Source organism: Clarias gariepinus, chromosome 20 (genome assembly GCF_024256425.1).
Source record: "Clarias gariepinus isolate MV-2021 ecotype Netherlands chromosome 20, CGAR_prim_01v2, whole genome shotgun sequence".
Classification (NCBI taxonomy): domain Eukaryota; kingdom Metazoa; phylum Chordata; class Actinopteri; order Siluriformes; family Clariidae; genus Clarias; species Clarias gariepinus.
In genome coordinates this window covers 16,752,818-16,767,672 of record NC_071119.1, presented here as the reverse complement: position 1 = coordinate 16,767,672, position 14,855 = coordinate 16,752,818, and the positions used below count along the sequence as shown (strand labels likewise).

Sequence of the window (14,855 nt, the reverse complement as noted above, 5' to 3'; positions counted from 1 at the left end):
ATTTTTGGCTGACCCATATGAGTACTAATCTTGTGTTTATCCAATTAACCCCCGAGGGCTCCTACCTGCTCTTGTTATCAGGTAGTAGCCCATTTTAAAACTGGCTGCAGATTATTCAGTTCAAAGTGAGTAAAATTTATTCATTTTCAAGAACGTCAAAAAGAATGACGGTGGCCATGGAATGGGCACGTCACAGGAAACATTTGGGGTTGTTCAGTGCTGGAATGTTTCTTCCTCAGACAGAAAAGGGCATTTCTGTGTTTATAAAATGCTGTTTGTGAATAGTGCCGCCAATTGGTACAGCGGACATCATAATTCCAAACAAACAGGATCTAATTTTTTCTGTGATATTGTGTATATCAGTTCAACACTTCAATATGCTGTCACTGACTTTGCTATTTCAAAAGTAAAACTTCATCACTGCGTTTGGCACTCAAAATTTTTTTGTTTTTGTTTTTTTCCTTCTGTCTGCTAACACCTTTGCTCGATATTCCAGTGTGATGACTTTTTACTCATTTACTGAACTGATTATTTACTGATAGTATGATGTAGGCGTACAAGTTTCCAGCAAATTTCACCTCAACGCTGCTGCTACAGTCATGACTGTTAATCCCTATTAAGATTGTCAGAGCAACAGTACTTAGAAGCATAATATAATTGACTACTTACTTACTTATGTACTTAATTTTTCATGTACTTACTTACTTACTTACTTACTTATAACCAAAAACTTAATGCGATGTAACTTTAAATAACTACATTTCCAAATGAGACTATGGTGTACAAAATGTATTATTCAAATGTCATTATTGAGTTGAATTTTTTATGTAACCCAAAAATGCATTAATTTACTGGAAATGTAAATTTAAATCTAAAAATATTATATTTGCATTTTCATTTTGAACACAAAATATGGACATTCTTGCATCTTCAAGATTAATTCTGATTCAAATCAAACAGAAGATGAAAGACAGTTTATTCATTAAAAAACAGATTTATTTGTACAGTACAGCTGCACATACAAGTAAAATAAAAAGCAAAAATAAATTTCAAGTATTTATCAACTGGTACTTTAACCATTCTATATTTTAATAGTTATCAGAAGCAGGTAGAACAGTTTCTGTTACCATTTTAGTCTTCGTGGAAAGCAACCTGTAAAAAAAAAAACATGCCTCTAAGGGTTAGTGATCTTTTTTTTTTTTTTTTTTTAGATGCCATTGCAAACACAGAAATCAGTGACTGTCTTTGTCTCTGTGGGTAGGTGTGTTTAGGTAATACCTTTGGTGCTTGGTGTCCTGCTGCGCTGACGTGGGAGACTGAGGTCAAAGCAAGAGGGTGATGTAGGTGTATTTAGCACCTTTTCTAGCATTGACTGCTCCATGCAATCCTAAAGAGATAAAGAGAAAGAAAGAGAGAGAGAGAGAGTTGTTAGTTGAGAGTTTTGTTTAAAAAGTTTCATCTTTGAAATGAAATCAAAGTCGGCTTAAGTTCTAGTTGTTACCACAAGCATAAACTGGATACCTTTTTGCATATAAAAGCTGGCACCGTCAAGTCACAGAGTAATCTATAATGAACTGTGTGTATACTGTAAAAACTGTTATTTATGGCTTATGTTTTAACAACATGGATTTGTGATTAGGTTTATATCGCCGCTTGTTGGTTTGGTGTGCTTTAAAAAAAAAAAAAAAACAGCAAGAGCAAGTAGCATGGATAAGGGCTACAGGTAAGCTCTCTGTTCAAATTCATCCTTAAAGCTTTCAAAAAACCCTTACATTGTGTCATGATGACGTTTAGGTATACTAGATTAGTGCAAAAGTGCTGTTAGATGCCCGACATCCCATTACTTGGCCCACTATATTTTTAAGAGTCACCATCACAGCTCGCTCATTTACACCCTGTCAGCAGCACCGGTGAGCTCGAAGGGACTGACCCAGACCAAATATTAAATGTTGCCATGGTCGGAGTTGAGCATGTCATTCTAACTACAAGCCCAGTATCAGCTTGGAAGGCTCTTCTGAACCCATTAGCAATCATAACATGCTTGCAAGTTATTGCTAAAACTGCACTGTATGTCACTGTGTGACTTTGTTGAAATCCCATGGCATGCAGGCGCACAAGGACAAGACGGCATTCTCATTACATATCATCTGGGGGTCAAGAGGGATAAAACAAAACTCCTCCTTACTGGAGCTGGGCTTTCTATAGCCTTTGTTTTTGGTGCAGGAGAGGAAGTTTTTCGTATCCTTTCCTCCTCTTTTTCCTCCCGTTCTCGTTCCCTCTCTCTCTGCTGAAGAATGGCATGATGAGTAGCTCTGTACTCCAAAGCAAAGTCGCTAATGGTTTTGCAGAATGCATCTGGGCTAGTCTCCCTCACCATGGCGCGTGAGTAGCCCAGGTACAAGAGGAATGAGTGAAATCTAACAGGGAGAGTGAGAAAGAGAGAAAGAAAAAGAAAGGCAATTTTACTTTGGCCTTGTAGACTTGTACAACCTATTCATTAAAAAAATACACAAATGTTTAATATATTTATAATAAGCAATTTAATACATTGTTTTTGTCTTATAAAGTCTAGACAAATTTCATGAAAAAAAATAATGTTTTGGAATTTTTTTTTTTATATCTACCTGTTGATTACTCGCCGATGGACAGCACGAAGCACCTTCAGCCTTTCGTTGCACTCTTTCAGAAATTTGGGCAATCTCAGGTAGAGGCATGCCTCACTTATTCCTCTCTGCTCGTCCCCTTCACCTCGTCTTGCTCCCTTCTTCGTGTCTTCTTTATTCAGCAGATGCAGCTGCTCCCATGATGCTTTGCAAAGAGACTCCAGTGCAGAGAAACTGGACTGAACTTGCGAGTAATCATACTGAAAGACCAAAGCATGCTTATTATTTACAGTAATGATATGCACAAAGTGTGCTTAATGCTCCTTGTCATTACGGTACTACATAATATAAAACTCGTCACACACATACAGTACCTCTATCCAGAGCATTCTTTTTCTTAAAAATATTATTTATAATCTTGAAATATAATAATTAAAAAATAATAATAATTATGCAGTACATATGCATATAAATGTTCATCAAAGATAGAGTATCATTAAATAAAAAGCGACAATATATGATTTTTGAAACACACATCCATATACTGTATGCACAAACACTCTACCTTACTGGCCCGGGTGACAGCAGTGATGTCAGAGTACAGGTCCGAGGACTGTGGGTAAAGCTGGAGGAGTAAGGCACACACGTGGTGCAGCAGAGGCTGCCGGCTATGTGTGTCCCTAACCTGCGACAGTTTCCCCAGGTAACTCAATTCAAACCCTCGAGCCTGGAGATTTACAGAAGAATATGCAAAGTGCATAGTGAAATTCCACAGTGTATCCTGAATATGTTTAAATGTGTAATACAGGAGTTTTAAAGTACAGTAAGTTAACATACACTGCTAGTCAAAGCTTACGCTTGAAGATCTTTGCTTAAACCTGAAAATATTCCAATCAAGCAATACCTACAGTATATGTCTCGTGAATTAAATAATTTTATAAATGGCTTTATGTTATTGGAACAATGTCGAGCTAATCTGGACTTTTTTAAGATCTAAGAGCTAAGCTAATCTTTCCTTTTCAGAAATATTTTAATGTCGATAGGTGCAATTAGGCAGCGATGAAAAGTAATAAATTACATTTACTCATGTTACTGTAATTGAGTAGTTTTTTTGTGTACTTCTAGTTTTTAAAGTAGTTTTTGAAATCTGTAATTACAAGTAAATCTGTAATTTACTTAAATATGTTTTGTTTGAAGTATTGTACTTCGCTACATTTGAAACAATATTCGCTACTGAGTAAAAAATAAATGAAAGAAAATGAAAAATAATTTGTAAAAATTGCACACTGGAAACCACTGCACTGATTGATTGATTGGCGGGGACAACAAACGGGCGAAATTTACAAGAACGATGGAGACGGGGAAAAAAAATGAAGCAAACCCTTGGCCATTGTAACGGCTTACCCTTTTGTTGCCCTTTTAAGAGTTGCTACCCCTCCCCCAGTGTGTGCACTGCGGAGGTGTGTGTGTGAGAAGGAGAGGACAGAGTAGGAGCTCAGGTGTAAAATTCTTTTACCCTTTTTTTTACTTTTACTTTATGTTTTGCATTATAATTTTGTGACGCTGAAAGAGGCCGAAAAGGTTTTGTGCTGAACGTTATTCTTGGCTCTGAGCTCTTTTTTCCCCTCGGCTATCCAGCGCAAAGCGTCACACCATATTTAAGTGACCACTTTGATTTCAAGAACAAGAAAGGCAACAGCTTTGTTATGCAAAGGTGTTCCTTAAATTAAAAACAACGATCTGCTTGTCTTTTTTGAACTACACTAGAAACCCCCATCCCCGCTGTTAAAAAAAAGGAACTCGGTTACTTTTACACTGAGTAAATTTTTAATGAGCTACTTTTTACTTTTACCAGAGTAGATTTTTTTAATGGTAACTTTACTTGTACTTCAGTAAAATTTCACTGAAGTAACAGTACTTGTACTTGAGTATAAGGCATACCAAATGTTTACATTTTACATTTAACACTAGCACGGTCTATAGTCTTAATGGTTTAACCCTATGAGTATCCCTGCCTTTAATAAAACACTAATTAGCTTAGTCTTGTGGAATTCCCCCTTACACCTCACAGTACATCATTTTGTTTTAATTTCTGTTATGGGCAGCATTCAGAATGGCTAGTACTTCCCTGCTAAGTGGGCTGCACAGGGTATTCAACCATGTTAAGTAAGAGTTCAAACCATAGGGGGTGAAACTGCAAACAATGGGTTCATCACTTTGCCGGAAGTAAACAAGCAAAAAAGTTCCATAAGTTGAGGCCTGGCAATAATTTGTAGCACCACTGCTTATTAATATCAATGACACTAGAATATTAATATTTTATAATAATACTCACTCACTCACTTACTCACTCTCTATACCGCTTATCCTGTACAGGGTCGCAGGAGGCCTGAAGCCTATTCCGGTGGACTCGGGAGACTAGGCGGGATACGCTCTGGACATAGTGCCACACACTTACACACTCAGTCACCCACTACATCATTAGGAAACGCCAATTAGCCTAATCTGCCTGTTTTGGGCCTATGAGAGGAAACCGGAGTACTTAAAGGAAAACCCCTGAGTACGGGGAGAACATACCCGGAGGTTCAAGACCACGGTGTTAACCATTACGCCACAATGAAACCCTACATAATAATGATAATTTGTAAATAATAAGCAAATATTTTTCATGACTAAATAATTGACATTACATATTCATACTAATTCGTAAATAATCTGTATAATAATAATAATATTTTTATAAATTCAAACTTCAAAATCACATTAACAAGTTAGCTTGTGTCACAGTATTAACAAGCATAAGCTTGTCATCGTTTCACTGATTTTCCTTCCTCGGACCACGTTTGGTAGGGCCTGACCACTGCAGACTGGGAATATTGCACAAGAGCTGAAGTTTTAGAGTCGACTAGCCACCACAATTTGGCTTCTTCAAAAATACCTCAAATCCTAACATTTGCCCATTTTTCTGCTTCCAGCACATTAGCCCCTGATTATTTGGTTTGGTTTGAAACCTTATGTGTATCATTAGGTCCAACAATCTTTTTAAGCTTTCCATGGGATGACGCTTGTCTGTGTTATTGTTTATGATTACAGATATTCCTAAGATGACCCTGTCTGCTTGTGTTTTGAACCCGAGAGTAGAATTTAATTATATTTCTTGTTTTTCCCCTTAATAAAACCCCCAGCAAACACTCAGATTTTCATTCTGTCTCATCTCACTGCATGTTAGACAGTTAAAAACACATTGTTCCAAAGATTTAAAAGTGTGCTAGTATATGGATATGTTTTTTTGCATTTACATTTACATCACACCTATAAATATTTACAATATAATAATAATAATAATAATAATAATAATAATTTACCTTACAACCATTAAGAAAGTTACCAATGGCGAGTACGGTCGCAAGTATACAGTGAAATGTCCGATTGGCTGCCAGCTGCTCCATTGCCAGCTTGAGATGAAAGAGGGGCTCTGCAATTTCCTGTTTACAAGAACATCCAAGTAAAGCATGACAAAATTTTTGTCTAAAAACAAACCGTGATAACGGCCACACTTTCTAAGCAAGAGAAGGTAAGCAGGAAATCCATAAAGACTTTTGTATCTTAGCCATGAAAAATGAAAAACTGTAATTAGAGATCATATTTTGTACAAAAATACACTTACACTAGAGCACTCGCATATTCGCCACAGCTACCATTATTATAAAGGCATTGTATAAACCCAGTGGAAATTAATTTAATAATGTCAAATTACTCACCACTGGGTTTATATAATGCCTTTATAATAATGTGTCACAAGGCCAATGTACTGTAGATACCTTTAAAAAAAAGTATTAAAATATGAAGTATTAAGGATCATGATACAAACTGCATCTTCAGTTTATGACATGGTTTTGTTTTAAATCGTTCATCATACCTCCAAGCCTACAGTACTTTATATCAAATCAAATCAGGGTAGTAAAAGATTTTTTAATTTTTCATCTATGTTAATAAAAGAAAGGTTTTGTCAGAGATGATCAGATCAAAATTGATCAGAACCTCATTGATTGATATCTTTAGGTTTCAGACATTGGAGGACCTGAAACCAGTCATAGAAAAAATTCTGTCTGTCTGTCTGTCTGTTTGTATGTATGTCTGTCCAGTCAGAATTTGCCATAGCACCAGGTAAAACTGGATGGGCAGAATTTAATGTAACTTTGCCAGTTCTTAGTTATTTGCCTGAAGTTAAACCTGCGCCAGGAATTAAATCAAAATGTTGAGTAGAATGGATGTTTTAAGCAGTTATGTGGCAGGATGTAAATCGAAGGTTTTGCCGTTGCTGTGATTCACTTTCCGATTAACGAGTGTATTTGGCTGACGACAAAAGAAGTACAACTTAAAGAAGGCGTAAACAAGGCGTAAGAAACCCAACCTTACAAAATTTAATTTTCTTTTACCAATAAGTTAGACAGAGAGACAAGCAGACATGTACGTGGGCTTCAACCTAAAATAATGATAATATCACAGATTACATTAAAGCCAATCAGCTTATTTTTAGCTTTAACCTTTTAACTCTTTCCCTGTTAACGTCAGGTACTAACGTTGGTTGCTATAAAAGAAATGATTCAGGCATCTTTTTAAATGTGATCTGTGGAAACTAATTACCCATAAATCAGTGGCTTCATGGAACCCATATAACCTTTAAGGTGAGGCCTGAATAAACTCTTTTCTGCAAATGCCACTGTCGTACATCTGTTTAAGTGGCATGGGCTCTAAATGACAAAGAACCTTGTTTACACAGGGTCAATGGAAAATGAAAATAAGCAAAAGACCTGGATTTTTCCACAGGGTAACTCCAGAGTCATCTAAGAATAAACACATTCAAAGCAAATTGCTGCCAGTGAACGCAACTCCCTAACTCTGTTAGCTGTGATTGCTAGCAGGAAGGTGGTTTTCAAACACAACCAACTTTAAGTCAACTTCAAGGCATAAAGGGATCTTTAAAAGACTACAAATAAAGAGGGAGGGATCCTAGGGGAGTGTGATAGATGTACAGTAGATGCCAATGGTGAAAAAAAGCAGCTGTAAGCCCATGGGTCCACAGAGCGATGCCACCCACAGTGCTGTAATGTTGCTGCAAAATAAACCTTCAGAGAAAATGAGAGTATTTTGAGTAAAGAGATTTGATGCTATTGTCTGAAGAAAGGTCAGGGTAATATAGGACAATGCAAATTGGCTAGGCAATAAAGTGATTTTTTCTAAGTGATTTGCTCTTAAAGGCATGCATGGCATAAGTTCAGCTGATGATTTAGTCTGTGGGACAAGTCTAGCAATCAGTGGTGATGTGGTTGGGGATACCAAATTTCATTATCCATCTGGGGCAGCAGATCAGCTAGCATAAGCAAGCTGTGCAAAAACGACCATATTAAGAGTTGAGTTAAGCATGGGTACTTATGAGCATAATACCAAAATTGGTCAATTCAGGCTTTGTACAGAATACACAGACATACTGTATACACTATTCAGATGATTATGAGAAGATAAATAATCTACTAAAATAAGTAATTGTGTGTGTGTGTGTGTGTGTGTGTGTATATATATATATTTCTTGGAGTTGCCTATTAAAGTAAAATCTTGCAATCTCAGAGAAAAGAACTCTACAGTACAGTACAGTAACCATTTTGCATGGTTTGAACAATGGGCCCAAAACCAGTCTGAATTTATGTAACGTTCCATGCATAAGTATTAAATCAAAATACGACCATAGCCATGTAATCCAAGTTTCATTTTCATCTTGACAGAATGTCTAGAGATTATTCTGTAAAACCCCCCAAAATGGGGGTTTGCAAAAGAAGCAGGTGTGACAAAGTCTGCAGGAAGACTGTGTCTGGTTCTGCAGATAGTTCAGTAAAACTACACAGCTAATTTCTTTAGAAACTACACAAACTGTACCTGAGACCATATTTTCGTCAGAGCAATTATAGCTTTCTTTTCATTAATTACTGTTTACTGCCTGTTACAGTATTTTTTTAAGACATTCTTGCTCTATAGCCGACTATAAACCGCAAGTTTTGACAGTGTAGTGCGCATGCATCAAACTGTGGGTGCGTCTTAAATCAATCGCTGGACAGAATTTACAAACCTTTACAGTACTTAGATATCTGCCTAAGTTTAACCTGCACCATATGTAAAATTTTAAAAAGTGACATGTTAAGTGATGTAAATGAATTAAAAAAACTTAATATTTATCTATAAAAACATTAATACTGGAGAAACGTACAGTATCTACAAAAAAAATAAGCGAAAAAATGTAAATCTCACCTTTTCCAGCGTATCATAATCTAGTGCAAAAGCCCAGAGTTGAAGCCTGGAGCTCAGGTGTGTGACGCCACCCAAGGTGAGGAGACACTGCTCTGCACTTGCCAGAGTACAACACGGTGCATGAGCTTTTGCCTCCTTAATCAACTTCAGCTCTTCCTCAGAAGGGACCAAAGACTGAAGCCTCTGCATAGATAATGATTAACACTTCTAAGTCTCACACAAGTTTACACTCAAAAGTTTGCAAATGTGCGTAATTCTGTTTAGAGTTTAGCATAAACCTAGCATTATATGGAGTTATTTATTTTTGTTCAACTTATATATTTAACATAAGTGGAAATTCTAGCTTTAACATTTTATATGTAATTATATTGAGGTAGAAAAGAAAATGGCATTTTAACACATCCTTTATAACGTTACAACAAGGCATCACTATGAAGTCAGGTGATGCTGGTGCCCATACAAACGTTTCTTGCGCTTAGTAAATTGGGGGTCTGTATTTTGAATATTTATGAATATGTAAGCATTTCAGACATGAAAACACTAGGAACCCTACCTGTACATCCTCCCTGTCCAAAACACTGGAGTCCATGCTGTGGATAGCCGGAGGGAGCAAGTGGGGAGGAGGCAGGCTGCTCAGGGCTATAGTTATGATGTTACTCCGCTTCACACTCAATACAGACACACACATCTGATTCTGATAGACATACAGAGTGAACCACATGTACAGAGAGGTTTATTCAAGGGCAGTTTAGCAAGCCATAGTGTATTTAATCATTATGTCCAGCTCAATACTTAGCAATGAATAATCAAACACTCATTGGTTTGTTTGTGTAATTGATAGATGCATATAGATTCTTTTAACAAGAATTTCTCACCCGTGTTCCGCCCTGCAGAGCAGAAAGAGTCTTATTACTGCTGTTCTTGCTTTCAAACAAATATTCTAGTCTGTTGGTGTCCAGATGTACCGGTTCCAAAGCAGCCCAAATGGACTGTGACCCAAAACGGCTGACTCTCGGCAGGGGCTGCAAACTCAACAACTCCTTCCAGTGAAGCCTCAGAGTTCGACGGGCCGATCCCAACGTTGCGGGATTAACGTGAAGAGAAGGTGAAGGAGGAGGTGGAGGAGGAGGAGGAGGAGGGGAAGCCAATGGCGGTGCTGGTGGAGGTGATGGAGGATTTAAAGGGTGTCCTAGGTGTTGCTTGGATGGTATCTTCCTTTGGAAAAGATCGTCATCAGTGACATCCAGGTCGAGATCTTCTTCATCCCATAAGTCAGAAAAATCCAAAGTGTTGAGCTGTAGCCGAGGGTTGTGATTGACAAAAGAAGGCCAGGACTGCTCAGAACTATTCTGCTCAGAGTATTCAAACTGTTTCATTGGTGCGTTCTGCCAAAGTTATTATAAACGACAAAGTCCTCTGTATTCAGTTGAAGACAGAGTTGCTTTCAGCCTATTTTTAGATTAATTTAGACGTGCAAACATTCCTGTTCTCAGCATTCATAGTTTGAAGTTTTTAAATGTTTTCTTTTAACTATGCCTCATGCTATGCCTTACATTTGGAATGAATTCATCTTAAGACATCTTCCATCAAAGTATAACAACATTAGCTTAATTCTTCTTTTGTAAACACCATCCGAAAATCACTTGTGTTTAAATAACCATCCAAACCTTCCACTCCAACACGTGTCTGGAAAACTCTTGATCAAAATGCGATGCTCCTCAGTTCAGATCTGCTTATTCAGATGTCAAATCCGGGCTGTTTTTTTTTTTGTCGGAAGAATCATCCTCGTGTATTATGTCCTTAAATGTTCTCCAGACAGTTGCATAGCTTTGAACATCTTCGCTCACCCTCAGTCGCCAGCATGTGTGTGCTCCACTCTTCAGTAGCTGCGTTTGAGTAGCTTTCTAAATCAACGGTCCATGTGGACATCAGTCTGTGTTTATTTGAGTTGCGCCCTTTTCCTTAATTTCCTTATCACACCAGGCTCTCTTGTTTATATTGCTCCCTGAGTATACACAACTGTACTATCGAGGTCTCCAAATCTCCACAATCTGTCTCACCCAAACCAAGAACACATTCATTCATTTTACACATTCATGTACTTTTTCTTCAGATTATATGACCAATAGTGCAGTTTCTTTTACAGCATTAATAACACAAGCCTCTGAGGTGGTCCAAGGCTCCCCTATTGAAGTGAGATCAGAATTTAAAAGTTGAAATCTAATCAACATTAATTTAATAACATAATTAGCATTAAATAATATATTACAGCAAAATGTCAGCACAGTGGCCTAGTAGTTACTACTACCATTGTTGAAGGTTTGAAACCTGCCTCCTGCCATTAGTGATGGGAAGTTTGGATCATTTTAATGATTCGGTTCTTTGAATCTTATTCACCAAATGAATGAATCTTTTAGTCATTTAGTTTATTTTGTTCTTTTGATCAGAAATAAAATAAAATGTTACATTTTCCATAAACAGACCCCCAACATGTCTACATACACAACTTTTGGCTACAGTTCCAGTAATGAAAATATTACAATGCAGCTAAGGCCATATTATGATAAACAGAATGATCAGCTCACCTCTCATATCTTCTGGTCCAAATCATTCATTCTTTTACACTATTAGCATCTATGACAGAGTCACATGACAGAAGAACGAACAATTCGGACCAGGAGACTTGTAAGAAGAACTGCTCAATTCTGTTTTCTGTGTAATGCACTGCATAGCATCTATGTGAGTCACGTAACAACGAACGATTCGGACCAAAAGGCCCGAGAGGTAACTATTCATTTCTGTTTCCTGGACATAGACTACAGAGGTATTGGGATGCGTTGTGCATACGTGCCCAGTAGAAAATAAACGAATCACTCTCTGAGACTTATTCTTCTGAGTCACGTTAAAGACTCGTTCAAAAAGAATGAATCATTCATGAATGACCTATCACTAGTGTGCATGTAATTTGCATGTTTTCCCCATGCTTGGTTGGTTTCCTCCAGGTTCTATAGTTTCCTCTACACAGTCCAAAGACATGTGGTGTAGGCTGATTGCTGTTTTTTTAGCTTGAAGTGCCCATTAATGGGTTGGCACGCCACCCATGTTTCTTGAGATAGACTCCAGCACTCAAAACCCTACACAGCTAAACAGTATGGATGAAAGGTGGATGGGATATATTAGTATAATAATTAACATAGTCATGTTTCATTGCTTTTTTTACGAATTTCTAGACATAATAGAAGTAATCTACTCATATGTAAGTTTTTTTCATTTGCTAGACAGCACTTGTGTCAGACACTGACTTAAAACATGACACCTGAAAAATATTTTTAAAAATTAATTAAAATGTAACTATTATTAACACATTATAAAAAGATTGTGTAAAATATTTAACTGTGGAAATATTATTTAGACATTGCTAAATAAATAAATTGAGTAATAATAGCAGTGAGAGGGTTTCATTTAAAATGGGGCAGCATCAGTTAAATTTTAAAAAAGGAAATGGGTCTGTTAGCAACGCAAAACATTAATTATGGCCTAGTGTGCTTGCTTGTCCAACAACACTACTACAGAACAACTATTTTATTCTGCTTGCATTTGCTTCTGATTCTGCTGAGCTCCACTGTATTTCATCCAAATGAAGTGCAGCAAAAAACGTTATAAAATAAAAAATTGAAATCCATTTGTGTAGTTTGGTTTGTGCGACATACAAGTCTGCTTTCTTTTTCTCCTCCGTTATAAGATATAACAAGTTCAAGCTATTTCAAGGAGACACTGTGAACTGGTTTTAAAGGGCTCCAATCTGAAAATCTCATGCAGTTGTAAAATACACTTTGTACAAGAATATAAATGAAATTAATTCACCTATACAGTATGCTGCTCATTTAAGCAATACATATTGGAATATTTTAAAACATAAACACATCAAGTCAATGAATTGTTAAGTTATGGTCAGTGATTGGCTTGTGATATGTGTTTTACCCTTAATTATGGGTTTTATAACATGTTTTTTTTAACCAAACAGCACAGATTTCTATATGCCTTATGCCTTTCCAGTAGTCTCCCTTCATTAGCATATCACACTAAACTGTGTCAGGGTGTGTGTGCATATATAGGCATCCATATAAGGCCTCCAATGGTCACCATTGGCCTCTACGGTCCTTAGTTGGACTACAGAGGTTCCTATATGGATGGCTGGAATTAATTAATAACAACAAAAAAACAACTACAGTCAGTTGTTATTTAAAATCATGAAGGTCAGATGTTCTGAAATAGTTCTTGCAAGAACCGTATTGTCAAGTGCAGTTGCAAAACCCACCAATCACCATGATGAAACTAGCTCTCATGAAAACCATCCCAGGAAAGCAAGTTCAAAACTTACCTCTGCTGCAGAGGAGAAGTTAATTGAGAATTACCATCCTCAGAAATGACCAAATAACAAACAGCACCTCAGATTAGAGCTACTATAAAGCCTTTACAGAGCATAAGTAGCAGACACATCTCAAACTGTTGAAAGGAAATTATTGCATATTTTGAATGCTTCTACATTGTTTTACAATTTAGAAAGAAATTAAACCCAGGAAAGACCATGGAGGTAGAAGTTGTGGTCAAAATTTTGACTGGTAATGTATGTTTTATAAAATAAAACTTATATATAAATATGAAACCCTTTTCAAAATAATTATGTGTAAAAAATAAATATAAAACAGTTATTTAGCTAGTTAATTATATAAATCTTCCAATAGAATTCCTTTCTTTACAAATTAATATATAAAACTTAAATACAGATGAAATTAATATGTTAAGTTCAATATAGAGATATATCAGGATTACAGTGAGATAAAGTCTTTTGTCTTTGGTTTTAACCAGACATTGTTATCTTTATGCAAATCCAGCCATGCTCATAGTACACCACATAACACTTGTTATAGTGCTATTGTTAGATTTTATTCTTTGTCAGCACAATTGTATCTAAATTGGAATAAGTGTGTAGCTAATATAATGTATGTGCCTTTAACAGACTATAAATCAATTATGTTAAATTTGCCACATTCCTGATTCTGAAGGTATTTAATTTCTGATTTGGATCTTGTGTAGTCGATGCTATAAAAAAGAAAATCATATTCTATGCTATATAATTTATTTTAGCCACTTAGTCCATGCTTTTTCAACAGCTTCATTCAACTCTTTTTCAAGTTTCACATTTACATTTCCTTGAAAACCCCATGGGGAGTGATAGAAATTGCTCATACAGACCTGCCCCATAATTACACATAATGACGCATAATTATCCAGCGGCACCAGTGACTAGAGCAAGAGGTCAAATGGAAGCTAGATCTCTAATCCAGGTCTCTAAACCATGCCCCTTCCTCTTATAGACAAGACAAGAAATGTCCCCCAAGCCCTGAAATAACCACTTTTTCCCTGTAGCGAGCAAAAAAGCATGCCAAAACTTGGGTTACAACAGCAGAAGACCACATCAGGTTTCAGTCTTGTAAACCAAAAATAGGAATCTGAGACTACAGTGGGCACATGTCCCCCAAACCTGGACAGTTCCCATAACCTTAACAGGCAACTCATACTTGCTGCAAATTATTTGCATATATTGTCATTCATTAATAATGTTTGGTTATTGCCCCTGATACAGCATGCAAAGCTACATGTAAACCATGAACCCTAATGTATATTACATTATCTACAGATAAAACTCGAACTTGTCTGACCATTGTTTGCTGGGGAATCGACAATTTTAACTCTTTGTGAACACTATTTACCACTCAATTTGTGACTGGTATAGCTTTATATTTTGAGTATTAATTTCCCATGTTTGTGGATGGATATACACTATCCCATACTACTCCAGTGGCACAGTGTAGCAAATGAAATAAAGGTGTGGGACGATAAGCCTTCTTTTATATCGACCTTCAGGTAGAACTTTGTATTGTGATA

At 36.6% G+C, this 14,855-nt stretch overlaps 1 protein-coding gene across 1 annotated transcript; it reads right to left on the bottom strand.

Annotated features, from left to right (window-relative positions):
• Positions 1-1,057: 1,057 nt before the first annotated feature.
• On the bottom strand, positions 1,058-10,777 carry si:ch211-63p21.2 (FH1/FH2 domain-containing protein 1). Its single transcript, XM_053480191.1, has 9 exons — positions 9,782-10,777; positions 9,460-9,600; positions 8,907-9,089; positions 5,969-6,088; positions 3,169-3,330; positions 2,625-2,863; positions 2,186-2,417; positions 1,279-1,387; positions 1,058-1,152 (listed from the first exon to the last, which is right to left on the bottom strand). Exons 1-9 carry the CDS (start codon positions 10,280-10,282, stop codon positions 1,124-1,126), a joined length of 1,716 nt encoding a protein of 571 aa, XP_053336166.1. The 5' UTR covers positions 10,283-10,777; the 3' UTR covers positions 1,058-1,123.
• Positions 10,778-14,855: the final 4,078 nt, after the last annotated feature.